Source organism: Artibeus jamaicensis, unplaced genomic scaffold (assembly GCF_021234435.1).
Source record: "Artibeus jamaicensis isolate MK-2021 breed Jamaican fruit bat unplaced genomic scaffold, CSHL_Jam_final scaffold_804, whole genome shotgun sequence".
Taxonomy (NCBI): Eukaryota; Metazoa; Chordata; class Mammalia; order Chiroptera; family Phyllostomidae; genus Artibeus; species Artibeus jamaicensis.
The window spans coordinates 224632-241488 of NW_026522055.1; the positions used below are offsets into that span (position 1 = coordinate 224632).

At 49.8% G+C, this 16857-nt stretch overlaps 1 protein-coding gene across 1 annotated transcript in view; it reads left to right on the forward strand.

Annotated features, from left to right (window-relative positions):
* The window catches only part of GRIN2D (glutamate ionotropic receptor NMDA type subunit 2D), a 36047-nt gene that overhangs the window by 16909 nt on the left and 2281 nt on the right, over positions 1-16857 (forward strand). Inside the window, exons 10-11 of the mRNA XM_037139894.2 lie at positions 16130-16317; positions 16451-16683. Coding sequence (XP_036995789.2) covers positions 16130-16317; positions 16451-16683 — 421 coding nt within the window. The remainder of the gene's footprint in view (positions 1-16129; positions 16318-16450; positions 16684-16857) is intronic.

Genomic DNA, 16857 nt, shown 5'->3' on the forward strand with positions numbered 1-16857 from the left:
ACTCTCTAAAATCAATTTTAAAAAATATTTTACTTATTTATTTTAGAGAGAGAGGGAGGGAGGAAGGAAGAGAGAGAGAAACATCAATGTGTGGTTGCCTCTCACATGGGCCTCACTGGGGACCTGGCCTGCAACCCAGGCATGTGCCCTGACTGGGAATCGAACTGGCAACCCTTCGATTCGCAGCCCACGTTCAATCCACTGAGCTACACCAGCCAGGGCTAAAATCAAATTTAAAAATATATATATTAAAAAAAATTAAGCCCTGGCTAATGTGGCTCAGTGGATTGAGCACCAACTTGCAAAGCCAAGGGTCACTGGTTTGATTCCCAGTCAGGGCACATGCCTGGACTGGGGGCCAGGTTTTCAGTGGGGGCGTATAAGAGGCAACTAATCTCTTCCTCCCTTTCTTGCTCCCTTCCCCTCTCTCTTAAGGTGAATAAGTAAAATTTAAAAAAATTAAGAGTACCAGGCACAGTTCTGCACTGGATAATGATAGTTAATAGGCGTCTTAGATCCAGTAGGGTGCTTAAACAGAGGTTTCTTCATCTCTCACAAGAAGTCCGGGGCTGGCGTGATAGCTCCAAACTATTTATGTGGCCCATCAGCCTTGGAGCACAGACCTGCACGCTCATTTCGGCTGCCTCATGGTCACAAGATGGCTGCTGCCCCTCGGAAGCACGTCTTGGTCCCGGGGAAAAGGAGGAGGAAGAGTAAAAGAGTGGAGGATTTTTCTCCTGGCAAGATTTTGCCTTTTTATTGGAAAACGCGTGCTTTTCACAGAGACTTCTGGCTATTTCTCAGAATGTGTCTGATGGCTTCTCCCAGCTGTAAGAGAGGCTGGCAAACTGAGTGTGTTAGTCTTCCAGCCTCTGTTGTGGAAAATGGCAAAGGACGAGGTTGTAAACAGACACTGTGGGAGCGAGTCATCGGCCAGGGTCATGCCCTCATGCAGTTTGTATTCTGCCACCTAGCAGCTTCTCTCTTGCACCCTGCCCTTACCCAGCGCTCCGTGGTCTCTCTCTCAGTGCCTGGGGGTCACATGGTCCCTTGTGTCCCATCTCTTCATGTTCTTTCTGTGCTTCCCCTGCACGCCTCTCTTTGCTGATCGTGAGAACCTAGCACTTTCTCATCAGTCACCTCTTTTTTCCCTCATCTCCGTGACTGCTGTGCTCTCTGCCCAACATCAACCCCTTCATGGAATTGCCTGCCACCCCCTCTTGACCTTCACCCTTGCAGCACCATTAACATGAGGTGCGTTTTTGTTTTTAGATTTTATTTATTTATTTTTAGAGAGAGGGGCCAGACAGGGGAAAGAGAGGGAGAGAAACATCGATGTGAGAGAGAAACATTGAGCTCTGACCAGGGACCAAACCCGTAACCCAGGCCTGTGCCCTGACCGGGAATCCACCCGGCAACCTTTCACTTTGTGGGATGACGCCCAGCCAGCTAAGCCACACAGGTCAGGGCAAGGTGGGTTTTGGAATAGGCTTTCCCTTCACTAGGACTTCGGGCCGGCCCAAGAGTACACACGGAGGCTTATACGCTGGAAATCAATCTAATGCACCAGCAAACCATCAACTGGTTGGATCCTGCCGCCTTAACAAATATTCCCTGACGAACAGGCTAGTCAGTTAGTTCAAGTTTAGAATTCTCAGAGTTCCACAACAGAACCTGACTCCTTGTCTTCTGACCTGCGTCTGTTTTTCTTGCCTTTCCCAACCTCTCAAGGCTGCCTGCATTCCTTGGCTCAGGGCCCTGAAGCGTTCGGACTCTGCTGGCACTGTCCCATGTCCCCTCCTCTGACTGACCTTTCTGCTTCCCTGTTATAAGAACCCTATAATGACATTGGGCCCGCCCGGATAATGCAGGATCATCTGTACGTCCTAAGTTCCTTAATTTAATCATATCTGCAAAGTCTATCTTTAAAAAAAAAAAAAAAAAGATGTGGATTGAGCACCAATTTATGAACTGAAAGGTTGCAGTTCAATTCCCAGTCAGGCCACGTGGCTGGGTTACTGGCCAGGCCGCTGCGGGGGGGGGCACATGAGAGGCAACCACACGTTGATGTTTCTCTCCCTCTTTCTCTCCCTCCCCCTCTCTCTAAAAATAAATAATTTGGAAAACAAGATCTTATTTGTTTTTAGAGAGGGGGGAGGGAAGGAGAAAGAGAGGAGAGAAACATCAACGGGAGAGAGAAACATCAATCGCGCTCCGATTGGGGGACCAAACCCACAACCCAAGCCTGTGCCCTGTCCAAGAATCGAACCTCTTTCCAGGAAAATCAACTGAACTCTACCAGTCAGGGCTGCAAAGTGTCTTTTGAAATGTAAGATAACATATTCGCAGGTTCCAGGCAGTAGGGTGTGGATATCTGTGGGGGGCCATTATTCTGCCTGCCATAGTTTCCTAGAGGATAATCGCCAAGGGAGGCGAGGATTCTGGGTGGACAACAGCCCCTTAGCCCCAGGGACTTGGGCGGAGGGGAGGGAGGAAGGAGTGTCCTCAAAAACATCGGTCCAGAGCGGCCACATCCCTTGTGGGAGGTCTAAGGTGCGTATTGAGTTTGGAGAATCATGAGCAGAGGTGTTAGGATACAGCACAGGACAGGGGGGGAAAATAGCTGTTTTCTTGTTAATTGCACATTTACTCACTCTTCTCTTTAGAGGCCAGTTTTCCATATCTTTCCGTATGATTCCGGGGTTCTGGTATCCTCCACAACCCGTTAGTTCCCAACAGTTTCCTGGCGTGCTTGACAACACTGGTTTGAAAACCAGATGGTCCTGGGTTCGAGTGGGAGCTACGTGCTGTGGCTCCCAGTCAGTTCACCACCTGAGCCTTAATTTTCACCTCCATGTATGGGCTCAACAGCCCCACTGAGCTACAGAGCGGCCTTGGGAAAAGGAACCGCAGAAGCGAAGGTAGCCAAGGTTCCTGTCTTCTCCCCTCTTCCTCTCCGGCGCGCTTGCTCTCATCCGGTCCTCTCCGCACGTATGGGGTCTGGGTTTTAGCTGAGCCCACGAATTCTGTTTGGACCCGTTTCCGTGCAACCTTCCAGCTCCAATCCAACCGAGTCAGTGTACGCCTAGGTTCAATTTCACCGACCGCTAGTGAGAATACGATTGGTCCACTTAGGGGTCAGGTGTCCGCGCTGCAGCCAATCAACGAGGGGGCTGGTGTGTCTGGGCGAGACCTAATCACGTGGTTCTTCCTACTACCACTTGCTTGCTCCACGAAGTGTCTCAAAGATGCCCCGGAATTCTGTAGGCGATGCAAGCCTCCTTGGGTTCCGAGAACGCCTTTCCTCCCCTGACTTACCGGCATTGCTTCAGCTGCAAGCCGGGTGGACCCCTCAGCCCCTTTCCGGGTTTCCCCCATCTGGAGGTCACCCCCTTTCTCTGTGCCTAGCACCCTTCGCCTTCATGTTCCCAAGCCCCTTTAGTGAAGCTTCCCCTTCCCAAATCACTCTCCTCTTCTCTTTAAAAGTTGTATATGCGTAACACTCGCTTATTGTTAAAAGATAATAAGGTAAGCCCTGGCCAGGTGGCTCATTTGGTTGGAGCTTCCACCCTGCACCAAAAGGTTGTGGGTCCAATTCCTGGTCAAGGCATATAGCTAGGCTGCAGGTTCCGTCCTGAGTTGGGGTGGCAACTGATGGATGTTTCTCTCCCTTCAGTGTTTCTCCCCCCCTCTCTCTCTACCGAAAATCAATAAAAACATATCCTCGGGTGAGGATTAAAATAATAACATGAGCAATAATACTGTAAAAAGAGATCTACCCCCTCCCTCACCCCCCTTATTGATTCATTGTTCACACATTTCCTTCAGCATCTTTTCCTGGAGCATAACTGGGAAACTACATATTTAATTTAAAATTTTCCAGGATCCACAGTAAAAGAAACAGGCAGTGTTAATTTGATTATATATTTTATTTACCCCAATATCTCCAAAATTACCATTTCTATATAGACTATAAAAATTAATGAGATGTTTCCATTTTTATTTTTCTTTAAGATTTTATTTATTTATTTTTTAGAGAGAGGAGAAGGGAAGAAGAAAGAGGGAGAGAAATGTCTATCTGTGGTTGCCTCTCGGTGGCCCCCTACTGGGGACCTGGCCTGCAACCTGGGCATGTGCCCTGACCTGGAATCAAACCAGTGACCTTTTGATTTGCAGGCTGACACTCAACCACTGAGCCACACCAGCCAGGGCCTGCTTTTTCTCCCTTATTTGTTCTTTGGATCTTCTACTCAAAGCACAGCTCATTCCGACTCGTGACATTTTAGGGCTTCCCTGACACATTGGCTGGTGACTGTCATCCTGGACAGCGTGGGTCTCCAACCGTCTCCTTACCTCTTTCATTATTTTTCTTCCCTTCCTCTGTATTTTTCCTTTTCCTTTTCCTCCTCCTCCTTTTTCTCTTACCTGTACTTCTTCCCCTTCTTCCCCATCCTTGTCCCTTCCTTGGCTTGCCTGACCCCCAGATGTCCTCTAAGCTTCCTTGACCTTTAGATTCTAGAAAATATTGGCTCCAAACCCCCTCCTGAAGAATCCTGCATATTCCTGGCCTTTCCAGGGTCACCCCGGCTTCAAGCTTCTCTTTGTGAGATTTATTTCACTTGCTGGACCACTCACTGGCCCGAGTGTGTCCTCCCAGCTCCAGAGCCTCTTAACTGCCACTGGATCTGACCCTCCCTTAATCCCCACAAAAGCCCCCACTGATGTCTGGGCCATGTGTGTTGGACCGAGACTGGCTCCGGGAAGGCATCAGCCACCAGCACTGTCCAATCGAAATGCAATACAAGCCACTGGGTTAGTCTAACTGTGTTAGCCACATGGAAAGACATAAAATGAAACAGAGGATGCCCTGGCTGGTGTGGCTCAGTGGGTTGAGTGCTGGCCTTCAAACCAAAGGGTCGCTGGTTTGATTCCCAGGCAGGGCACATGCCTGAGTTGCAGGCCAGGTCCTCAGGAAGGGGTGCTCAAGAGGTGACCACACATTGATATTTTTTTCCCTCTCTTTCTCTCTCCCTTCCCCTCTCTAAAAAATAAATAGAATTTTAAAAAGAAACAGATAAAAATTAGTCTTAACAATGTATTTTACTTACCCCCATCATTCAAAATATTACTCTTCACAGGTAATCAGTGAAAAAATGGTTGAGACCCCCAACCATTTGGCATAGTCCCCCCTCCCCAGGAAATCTTTGAACCGGGTGTGCATTTTACACCCAAAACACGTCTCCCTTCTGATTCGCTGCGTTTCGGGTGCTCAAAACAGCCGCAGTGGCGTGTAGCTGCCGTTTGGGGAAGCTCAAGTACATATATCATCTCAGTGTAAAAAGTTTTATCAGGAACATGAATAAATAAAAGCGCTCTGGCCCTACTCCTAGGACTTTTCCCCCTCCTTACTCACCCCCAGATTCCTCCCCGGCCATCCAGCTGACTCATCTCTCCCCGCTCGGTCTTCTCCCTCTTCACCCTCCTCAGCCCCTCCCTCCAGGAAGGCCCCGGGGATTTCCAAATCCTCCCCCTCCCTTCGGCGAAGAAGCAGCGCGGCTCTCCAGGCTCTTCCCAGCCACCCCCAGTCCACAGCGCCAGGTGCCCTTCCCGGGGAGGCCAGGAGAGCCGCCTTCCCCCTGCACTTCCGCGGGCTTCCCTCGCTTTCCCAGCCCATTTTAGTCCCACTCTCAGAGAGCGAGAATTCAGAGACTGGTGTGCGGGTGGGAGAGGGGGACCCCACGTCCTGAAAGTACTTGGGTCCCGAGTTTGGGAGAGCGGTCGACAGGGTGACCAGCAAAGGGGACCAGCCTCACCTCAAAAAAATGAGTCCGTCCTTGAGTTCGTAAAACAGGGGACCCGTGTTCTTTTTTCTCCCCGCATCCAAATGTGCACCACAACCCCAGCCCTTACTGAGTAAAAAATGACTTGAGGCCTCATCGCATGTTTTTAAAAAATATTTTATCTGCTTCCGTTGAGGTATATAGCACACACATCTGCAGCGTGAAGAGCGCTGTTGGTCTATGCACGCATCCGTACCTCCCTGCGATCACGCCCAGACTAAGGCGCGGAAAACCTGCGACTCTGCAGAGAGCGCCTCTGGGCGCGGGCAGGCGCCGGGGAGTATCGTAGTCAATCGGTTTTGCCTGGTTCCGAACCTGGATCACACAAACAGAGCCACACAGGGTGCAGAGTGGCTTTTGTGCCCGTCTGGTTCTGCCCAGCGTTTGCCCAGGTAGCTCATTGCTGTATCCCACGGTGTACACCATTAGGTGAAGATAACCAGACTCTTTCCATTCTCCTGTCGCTGGACGCTTGCGTTGTTGCCAGTGTTTGGCCATTACGGACGTTCTACTGCGGACATCCTTGTCCAAGCCTTTGGAGCTTGTACACATTCGTTGTTGTTGGGTAAATCCCACAAGTAGAACGGCTGGGTCATAGAGAGAAAGACGCTTAGCTTCGGGAACACTGCCAAACATTTTCCAAAGTGGCCGTACCAAGGTATCCTCTCCAAAGCAGGTGGAGGAAAGTTCCACTTGTTTTGTACTGTTGCCAAGGCTTGGTATTGTCCCCCAATCTTTTTTCCTGTCATTATTTTTTAAAGATTTTATTTATTTCTTTTCAGACAGAGGGGAAGGAAGGGAGAAAGAGAGGGAGAGAAACATCAGTGTGTGGTTGCCTCTCGCTGGCCCCCTACTGGGGACCTGGCCTGCAACCCAGGCACGTGCCCTGACTGGGAATCCAACCGCTAACCTTTCCATCTGCCGGACCACGCCCAACCCACTGAGCCACACCACTCAGGGCTATCAGTCAGGACTATCCCCGTTTTCTTATGGGGAAACTAAGGCACAGCAAGGTCCCATCGGTGCTGAGTGGCAGAGCTGGCCACGCGATGCTCAGCCCAGCCCCTCAACCACTATAACACACTGCCTCACCCAGGCAGTGGGAAACCCACAGGGGGTCTTGTGCCCCTCCCAGGAGGCTTCTTGGATTCACAAGGGACACCCCTGTGTGTCTCTCTGTCACACCCGATCTCTTGCTTCTGCTGAATTCTAATTCTCCCCAGTGTTCCTTTTTACATTTCCCCCCCTGATTTTTAGTTCTATTTTTACCCGAGTTATTATGTCCCCATAATTCAAATACAAGACTTCGGAAGCTGCAAACCCACAGTCCCCGTCTGCCTACCCTGCCTCCCTCCCACCGCAGCCGCGGAATACGCTGTCACCTCGTTTATTGTGTCGGTTTGTTATTTATGTCCTTGTCACCGATCACCGTGTTTGTGTGGCTGCCTCAGGATTTTTCAATCTCGGGCATTTTCCACTCACTCATTTCTCACGGCGGAAGGCACATACTCATCCCCTTTTATTTCCGTTCCCCCGGCCTCCCACGCTGGGATTCTGGCTGGATGGATACGCAGTGTTTACAGGTGACGGCTGGGTGAACACTCCCACGGCTGCGGCGGGTAGTAAACCGGGATGCCTCTCCTCTCCCACGCAAGTCTTCGTTTCTCCCGGAGTCAATGATTGTCTCTTTTTTGTTTCTCAGTTGCTTCATGTTTGAGTTTTCTTTGTGCTTATCTCATGCAAGCTCACGTCTTCTGTTAACTATCTAAACCCCTCCCTATACTTAAAATATTTAAAAAAATTAATGTTGTACTCCATTCATTTCACCTTTTTGAGGTAGTCAATCCAATCTGGTGCTTTTTAAAGTTTTAGGCAGAGGGGAAGGGAGGGAGAAAGAGAGGAGAGAAATAGCAATGTGTGGTTGCCTCTTGCGCACCCCCTACTGGGGACCTGGCTTGCGACCCAGGGATGTGTCTTGACCAGGGGATGAACCGGTGACCCTTTGGTCCACACGCAGGGACTCAATCCACGGAGCCACACCAGCCAGGGCCACAGCTTGCATCTTGACTGGATCCCTGCCTCTCCCCCCGCCCTCCGTCCCAGGGTCTGGATATCATATCTCAAGTCTTCCTCTTCCTGGGTTTGGCTCTCTTGTTCTTTTGAGCTTCCGGGCTGAAACCTCGTGGGGCGGGGAGCAGACGTTTAAAGACACCGCACATCTCAAAACGCCGGTACCCTGATGGGCCATCTGTCTGGCTATAAAATCCTGGGCTGGAGCTCATTTGCCTCCGGATGTCTGAAGGCGCGCCTCCCCTGCCTCCTCCTTCCCAACCCTGAAGTTCCTGTCGAAACGTCCGAGGTCCTTCTGCTTCCTAAGGCTTGTCCGCGACCTCTTTGCCTATTTCCCATCCTTGGTGTGCCGACATTTCGAAGAAATGTGGCTTCAGTTATTCTCAGGGCTGGACCTTCCATTCATACCTGCAAGCCATTGGTTTTGGGGAATTTTCTCAATTTCTTTCAATGACAAGTTCTTCTTTTTATTATTGATGTGGTTTGATTTTTTAAATTTAGTCTTTGTTGGATTTTTTCCCTTCCATGACAGTTTCCCTCCTCCCTCCGTTTCTCTGTTCTTTCTTTCTGGAACTCTCGCTAAGGTCACATTGGGCTTCCCACACTGTCCACTTCTTTCATCCTCGCTCCTATCTGTCCGTCTCTTTATCTCCCTGCTGTACTTCTGAGAGGTTTTCTTAATATTATCTTCCACTCTTTTTTTTTAATTTTTAAAAAGATTCTATTGATTTATCTTTAGAGGGCAAGGGAAGGAGAGAGGGAGAGAAATATCAGTGTGTGGCTGCCTCTCATGGGTCCCCTGCTGGGAACTGGCCTGCAACCCAGGCATGTGTCCCGACTGGGAATCGAACCGTGATCCTTTGGTTTGCAGGCCTGCGCTCAATCAACTGAGCCACACCAGCCAGGGCTATCTTCCACTCTTTGATTAAGCTTTTCACTTTTGCTAGTGTATTTTTTAATTTTTTAAAATTTATTTAATTGTTGTTCAAGTACAGTTTTCTGTCTTTTGCTCCCATCCTAGCCCACCCCCCCAATGCTCCCCACCTCCCTCCCATTTCCACCCCCCTCGGTTTTTGTCCATGTGTCCTTTATACTAGTTCCTGATGTATTCTTTAATTCCTAAGCACATTTTTTGATCTTTACATTTTTATAGGAGTTCGTAAATTTTACAATACTCTTTTATAGTGCCCTATTTTAAAATATCCTAGTCAGGGCTCAAAGTTGCAGTGTTTTATAGTTGCCTCTCGAGTGCCCCCCACTGGGGACCTGGCCCCAATCCAGGCATGTGCTCTGACTGGGAATCGAACCAGCAACCCTTTGGTTTGCAGGCCCGCGCTCAATCCACTGAGCCACACCAGCCAAGGTGTAAGTTGCAGTATCTTGTCTTGTTTCTCTAAAGATATTAATGATGATCGTTGGTTTTATTTATTTATTTATTTTTATTTTATATCACGTAGGTATTTTATTTTAGAGGCTTTACAATTCTTTTCTTTTTTTTCCTGATGCAAATGTTTGGAAGAGCATTAGATTCAGCTAAGAGGAAGGAGAGAGTCCGAGGCTTTTGATTTTTCAGCTTGTAGCCCTGAATAAAAGCATATCGGACCATGAGCATCGTTCTGCTTCTGGGTCCTACTGGGTCTGAGATAGCAGCCTCCTCACCGCTACGGCCTGATAAGCTGACTTAGGTGGGGGCAGAACAGCTTCTGTTTTATCCTGTGCTGTATATTTCCAGGACTTCTCCCAGCAGTCACGCCTCTTACATGCTCAGCTGTGCCTGGAAGCACTGAGGCTGAACAGGGGAAGGCAGACAGGTGTTGGGGTTTCCTGTTGGATTCTCACCTGGGCGTTTTCTCTACACCCACTGCTGCACGGCCAGTGGGTTCTATTCTTGTCTCCTATACAATCACGTACGTGCTTAGGTTTTGCCCTTTCCCGGCTGTGCTCGGCCTCGCAGGGCACCATCTCTTCTCTGCGGAGCGTGTCGGGCTTCCCCATGTTGGCTGGGAAGCCTCACCTACTTGCACAAAAAGTAGGAGTAGGTCCCCAGTGCCCTTGGAGCCGCACGTCAGGAATCTGCATTGGCAGAGCTGTCGAGGGGGGGGCCTGTCTCTCTCTGCCCCTAGAATTCTGGTTCCCGGCTAGATGAGTGTGTCTTCTTTAACTGCTTGGTTGTCGGACTTCGATTTTCTGTCATGTCAGTTCTGGTTGTTTTGTTTGTTTGTTTGTTTTTAAATGTGTTGTTGTCCTTCTTTTGTTTCTGGGAGGAGCCACGGTATGTCTACCTACGCCTCCATCTTGGCGGAAGTCAGTTGTAGTTTTTCTCACATCATCTCTTATCTGTAAATGTTTCCTCCAAGTCACCCCCACTCATTTGTTTTGTTTCTGTTTTTTTTTTAAGGTTTTATTTATTTACTTTAGAGAGAGGGGAAGGGAGAGAGAGAAACATCGATGTGTGTGAGGAACATCTATCGGACCAGGCCTTTTGGTTTGCAGGCCGGTGCTCAGTCCACTGAGCCACACCAGCCAGGGCTGTTTTTAGCTTTCTTATTAGAGGCTTTATTTGATGCCTAGTAATTCTTGGTGGTCTGTTCATATTTGGGAGTGGAAGTCCAAAACTCTAGACATGGTGGGCCTGTGATTACAAGTCAGGTTGTTGATTATGAACTTCACTGTAGGGTGATCTGTCTGAACCAGTTTTATTGGGGAATCCCAATGTTAGTATCTGTCCATCTCTCTTCTTGGGTTAATCATATACATACATATTACATATACATATACACATTATATATATATATATATATATATATATATATATATATATATATATATATAAAATGTTTTAATACAGAGAGGAACAAAGGGAAAAACGAGTAATGAACCATGTCTTGGTTGGTTAGCTCAGTTGGTTAGAGCGTTGTCCTGATACACCAAGGTTGTGGGTTCGATCTCTGGTCAGGGCACATACAAGAATCAACCAATGAATACAGGAATAAGTAGAATAACAAAGCTGTGTTTCTCTCTCTCTCCCTCAAATCAATTTTAAAAATTTAATAATGAACCATGATCTCCCCGACAAGGTAACCCCCAACCTTATGAAATTTCACACATTCACTCACCCACTGGCCTGGGCACTGAGGGGAGGGCAGTGAGCAGACCAAAGTCTCCGCTGTCTGGGGGCTGCCAGTCCGTCTGGAAAGCGGACGTGTGTGTGTGTAGAGCAGTGACGTCCAGTGGCCTTTTCTGCAATGAGGGAAGCACTCTGGGCCTGTGCAGTCCAGTCCGGTAACCACCTGGTCCTGGTCGCTCAAAATGTGGCTGGCGTGGCTAAGGAACTAAACTTTATTTTTTTTATTTTCTCTCTCTTTTTTTTTTGAGATTTTATTTATTTATTTTTAGAGAGGGGGAAAGGAAGGAGAAAGAGAGGGAGAAAAATATTAATGTCTGGTTGCCTCTCGTGCGCCCCCTACTGGGGACCTGGCCCGCAACCCAGGCATGTGCCCTGACTGGGAATCAAACTGGCAACCCTTTGGTTTGCAGCCCGCGCTCAATCCACCGAGCCACACCAGCCAGGGCTAAGTAACTGAATTTTCAGTTTTAGTTAGAATGTAAATTCAAATAGTCACACGTGGCTCGTACCACCCAGGACAGCTCTAGAAAATTCTGCCCTGACAGAGAGGTACGGACAGTCGGCTGTCACACAGCCTTGGCTGGCTCATGCAACAAACGTGGACTTACCCTGCCACTGAGGGCAAGCAACCCCACAGGGAAAGAAAGGAAATGCATTTCTTCAAAAGAAATAAAGAGCTCTGGTTAGTGTGGCTCAGTGGATTGAGCACTGGCCTGTGAACCAAGAAGTCACTGGTTCAATTCCCTGTCGGGGCACAGGCGTGGGTTGTGGGCCAGGTCCCCCGGTTGGGGCATGAGAGAGGAAATTGATGTTTCTCTTTGTGCATCAATATTTTTCTTTCTCTCTTCGTCACTCCCGTGCCTTCTCTCTGAAAATAAAATCTTTTAAATTTTTTTTTTAAAAGAAACAAACAAACATGACTTCTCTTAGCCAGTTCTGGAAACCCATTCCGTAAGCCCACTCACTCAGGAGGGACAAAAAAGGAACTATCGAATCCCTTTTCCCGAAGGGAGGCATTCTTTACTACTTCTTTTGGATCGGTTAAACCACGCAGGCACACTCACATCATATGCATTCCTTACCCAGAGCACACGCTGTTCTCAGCCTGCCTCCTCCCTGGACAAACACATCTTGGCATCTTTTCCACCTTAAAGAAATCTTACCTCTCAGCTCCAGTGCCTGGCCCGCCAGACGACCACCTCGAACCAGCCCCAATCCATTCACTCAACCACTCCTTTTTTTTTTTTTTTAAAGAGAGGGAGAGAAACGTCACTGTGTGGTTGCCTCTCGCACACCCACAGCTGGACACCCAGCCTGCAACCCAGGCGTGTGCCCTGACTGAGAATCGAACATGCAACCTTTACATTTGCAGGCACTCAATGCACTGAGCCTCACCAGCCAGGGCTCAACCGCTCTTTATTAAGCACCTGCTGTGTGCCAGGTGCTGTTCTAGCCTCTGTGGATACAGCAATGACTCAGACAGACGAGATCTGTCCCTCACAGAATTTAAATTCCAGTGGGGTGAGACGGACGACACCCTAAATCACTGACGTTTTATAGTTCCAAGGGGATAAGTGCTACGGATAAAAACAGGGCAGGGTGAATGAGTTTGGGAGACCCGGGAAGGAGGCCGCAGGTTGCAGTACCACATAGGGTGCTCAAACGTGTCTTTTGAGCAATCGGTTGGAGGAATTGAGCGTGTGAGCCAGGGGGTATCTGGGAGAAGAATGTTCCGGCAGAGGGAACAGCAAGTGCAAAGGCCCTGAGGCAGGAGCCTGCAGGAGTGGTCCAGGAACTGTGCAAAGGCCGGCACAGCTGGAGCAACCTAGTGCGGGAGGCGTGCGTGGAAGATGGGGGTAGAGGACCAAGGAGGGTCTTGGAGGGAGTTTGCTGGCATAGAGCCTTGGAGTTCAAGGCCACTCCACTCTCTGACCGAAGGTGGGGAGTCGGGGGAAGGTTGTGAATGAGGAGGAGCAGGAGCTGACTGAATATTAAGATCCCTTGGGCAGCAGGGCTGGAGAAGAAGGAACATGAGGGCAGACACCGGGTATTTTCTTTTTCCCTGGACCTGCGCCTACACAAAGGCTGGAGGGTGTGAGATGCGTGAGTTTTATTAGAGGTTTAGGGACCATGAGGGAGAGGAAGTGGGGAGTGGAGGCAGGAAGGCAGCATTATATTCCAGAACAAGACAGCAAACGATTAAAAGTGAAGGCTCTGAAAGCCACTCAAACCTTCCCACCCCTGGAAGCTTTGGTTTGGGGCTTCTGGGTCTTTCTCCACCGTGTCCCCCTCCCCCGCTGTATCCGCCAAGGACCCCCAAAGACTCTCCTTCCACCTCACCCTCATTTCCAGAGCCTCCATCCCTCCTCTTCAGCCTGACCCTGTAAACGCCAAAGTTTTCCCACTGAAACCCAGAAGCAACTCACCTTTTGCCCTCAGGGGCCTTTGGCGGAACCAAGAGAAACCTCAAGAAATTACAGTTTGCTGCCCTGGCTGGTGTAGCTCAGTGGGTTGAGCGGGGGCCTGCGAACCAAAGGATTGTGGTTCGATTCCCAGTCAGGGCACATGCCTGGGTTGCAGGCCAGTTCCCAGCTGGGGACACATAAGAGGCAACCATATACTGGTATTTCTCTCCCTCTCTCCTTACCTTCCCCTCTAAAGATAAATAAATAAAATCTTTAAAAAAAATGAAATTACAGTTTGCCCACAAGACAGCATTGCCGCAGGCAATGGTGGCGTTTTTCTTGCCTATATATATGTCTGCAGATGTCGGCTGGGATCTCCCCGCCCATTAGGATCTATATAAAGTGAAATCAAACGCCATTCTCCCACAGCGGGGTGATGAACGCCCTCCCCCAGTTCCTACTCTTTCTCCGGAGCTTTCTCCGCCCCACCCCCAAGTCTTTGCTTCCGCTGCTCCATCCAAAGTGGGGAATCCTCCCTGTGTGGAGTGCTGGACCAATTCTCTCCTTTTGTTTAACTTCTCTGCAACCAACCACGTACGCAAGGGGCACGTGTGTGGGCGTGCAGACAGGGCTTCACTGCCGGTTTGGGGACGCAGCGGTTTTTGCATCGACTGACAGGCAAACAAGTCAAAACTCCAGGTGACATTCTTGTCCGAGAGACCCTTGGCCTTTACTGCCACCCCGCATGTAGCCCCATGCCTTGATCTCTTGTTCTCTCCCCCCACACACCTGCGCTGTCCAATAGTGTTTAAATTAATTAAAAGTATAGTTCCGAGCCCTGGCCAGTGTGGCTCAGTGGGTTGAGTGCCGGCCTGCGAACCAGAGTTGCTGGTTCAATTTTAGTCAGGGCACATGCCTGGGTTGCAGGCCGGGTCCCCGGTAGGGGGCGTGCAAGACGCAACCACACTCTGATGTTCCTCTTCCTTTCTTCCTCCCTTCCCCGGTGTCTAAAAATAAATAAATAAAAATTTCAGCCCTGGCTGGTGTAGCTCAGTGGATTGAGCACGGGCCTGCGAACCAAAGGATCTCGGTTTGATTCCCGGCCAGGGTACATGCCTGGGTTGCCGGCCAGGGCCCAGCAGGGGATGCATGAGAGGCAACCACACATTGATATTTCTCTCCCTCTCTCCTTCTTTTCCCCTCTAAAGATAAATAAATAAAATATATTTTTTAAAGTGCTCTTTAAAAAAAAATCTTCAAAAAAAGGTCACACTAGCCCATGTCAAGAGTTCAGGAACCACAGGTTGGCCAGGCTGGATAACACCAAGGGCATATTCCCATCACTGCAGAAGGTTCTTTTGGACAATGCTGGGCAACCCAGGACAGATACCTCCCTCCAAGAGCTAGTCTGGTGTCCGCAGTTAAGATGATCAAAATCCCCCCCATACCTATGTCGCTTTTTAAAAAAATGCATATGAAGTTATACATTACATGGGATTTGGGGACTAGCTTTTCTTTTTTTTCCTCATTAATACACAATGGACATCTTCAAATGTCAGATCGTAAGTGGAAGAGTTACCCAGTGTTCCACGGTGTGGATCTGAGCATGCACTCATTCATTCATTCTGCCGTTCATTCTGCCAATACTGACAGCCATCTTGTACGTGAAGGACGTGTGCTACGTCACAGCCCGGGACACAGGGGACTAGGCCCCGCCCCTCCTGGAGCTTGAAATCTAGTGGGAGAGGCTGAGAGAGTCCCACAACCAGAGACAGACATGTACAATGGCAGCAGCTTTGGAGGGAGCGACATGTGACGGGTGCCACTGTGTCCCCTTCCGTGAGAAGTGACTCCATGTCCCTGATCATCTTCCCACCTCGTTTTAGAAATTAGGGCCCCATGGGAGAAACAAGGAAATTCAAACTCAGATGGTGTGTCGGTCTGAACAATGGAGACGCTGTAGTAGTTTCTACTGTATAGGAAATGTCATCAGGATTAAATAAGTTACTTAAGTACATGGGTAGTGTCCGGCACAATATTAGTGATCATTAACAGTGTATTATTTTTAGAAATTTAATTTTTATTGCATTTTTATTACCATTTAGTCCCCTTATGCCCTCCTCCCTAACATTGTATTATTATTGATATGATTCCTTGTTTAATGTCCAGTCCTCTTTATTTTTAAAAAGATTTTATTTATTTTATTTTTAGACAGAAGGGAAGCAGAGAAACATCAATGTGTGGTTGCCTCTCGTGCGCCCCCTACTGGGGACCTGGCCCACAACCCGTGCCCTTTGGTTCGCAGGCTGGCACTCAATCCACTGAACCACACCACCCAGGGGCCTCAGGCCTCTTTAAAATAGAGTATATAGGACTCCTTTGGAGAGGCTCTGGTGCAGATTAAATGAGTAATTATCTCATTAACAGTCACCGCTAACATTTCTCCAGCACTTCCTCACACCAAAGTACTAACATTTGCAGCAACCCCAAGGGATGTATCGCTGTTATCCCCACTTCACAGATATTGAAACTGAGGCACAAAGTGGTGCAGCTTGCTCAAGAGTTACTATTTAGCAACTGGAGCAGTCGGAGATTAGGGGTGGCAGGGGTTCAGGGCTGGGCCAGGAAGGCATCGGTGTGGGACTGACTCTGCCCTTCACCCCCCCCACCCGCACCCCGGCCCCCAGGAAGCTGGACGCCTTCATCTATGACGCGGCTGTGCTCAACTACATGGCCCGCAAGGATGAGGGCTGCAAGCTCGTCACCATCGGCTCGGGCAAGGTCTTTGCCACCACGGGCTACGGCATCGCCCTGCACAAGGGCTCCCGCTGGAAGCGGCCCATCGACCTGGCGCTGCTGCAGTTCCTGGGGGATGGTGCGGCTGCGCGAAGGGGCCTGGGGGAGGGGGCGAGCCCGGGGGCCTAGACTCCCCGTGTGGGTGAGGAGGGTCCCCCAGGGTTGCCCACAGAAGGAGACCTCTGACCGCCCGCCCTTGCCCCCTTCCCCAGACGAGATCGAGATGCTGGAGCGGCTGTGGCTCTCCGGGATCTGCCACAATGACAAAATCGAGGTGATGAGCAGCAAGCTGGACATCGACAACATGGCGGGCGTCTTCTACATGCTCCTGGTGGCCATGGGCCTCTCCCTGCTGGTCTTCGCCTGGGAGCACCTGGTGTACTGGCGACTGCGGCACTGCTTGGGGCCCACCCACCGCATGGACTTCCTGCTGGCCTTCTCCAGGGTACGGGGAGAGAGCCAGGCAAAGGGGACCGATGGGTGGAAGCCGGCAGGGATGCCTAGGAATGGAAGGGACGCGGGCGGAGGTGCGGGAGAGGAGGGAGAAATCGGGGGAGGGGAGCAGGGGGAGGCGGGTGTTCCTGGCCTACCGCGCCGACCCCGCCTCTCCCGTGGCCCC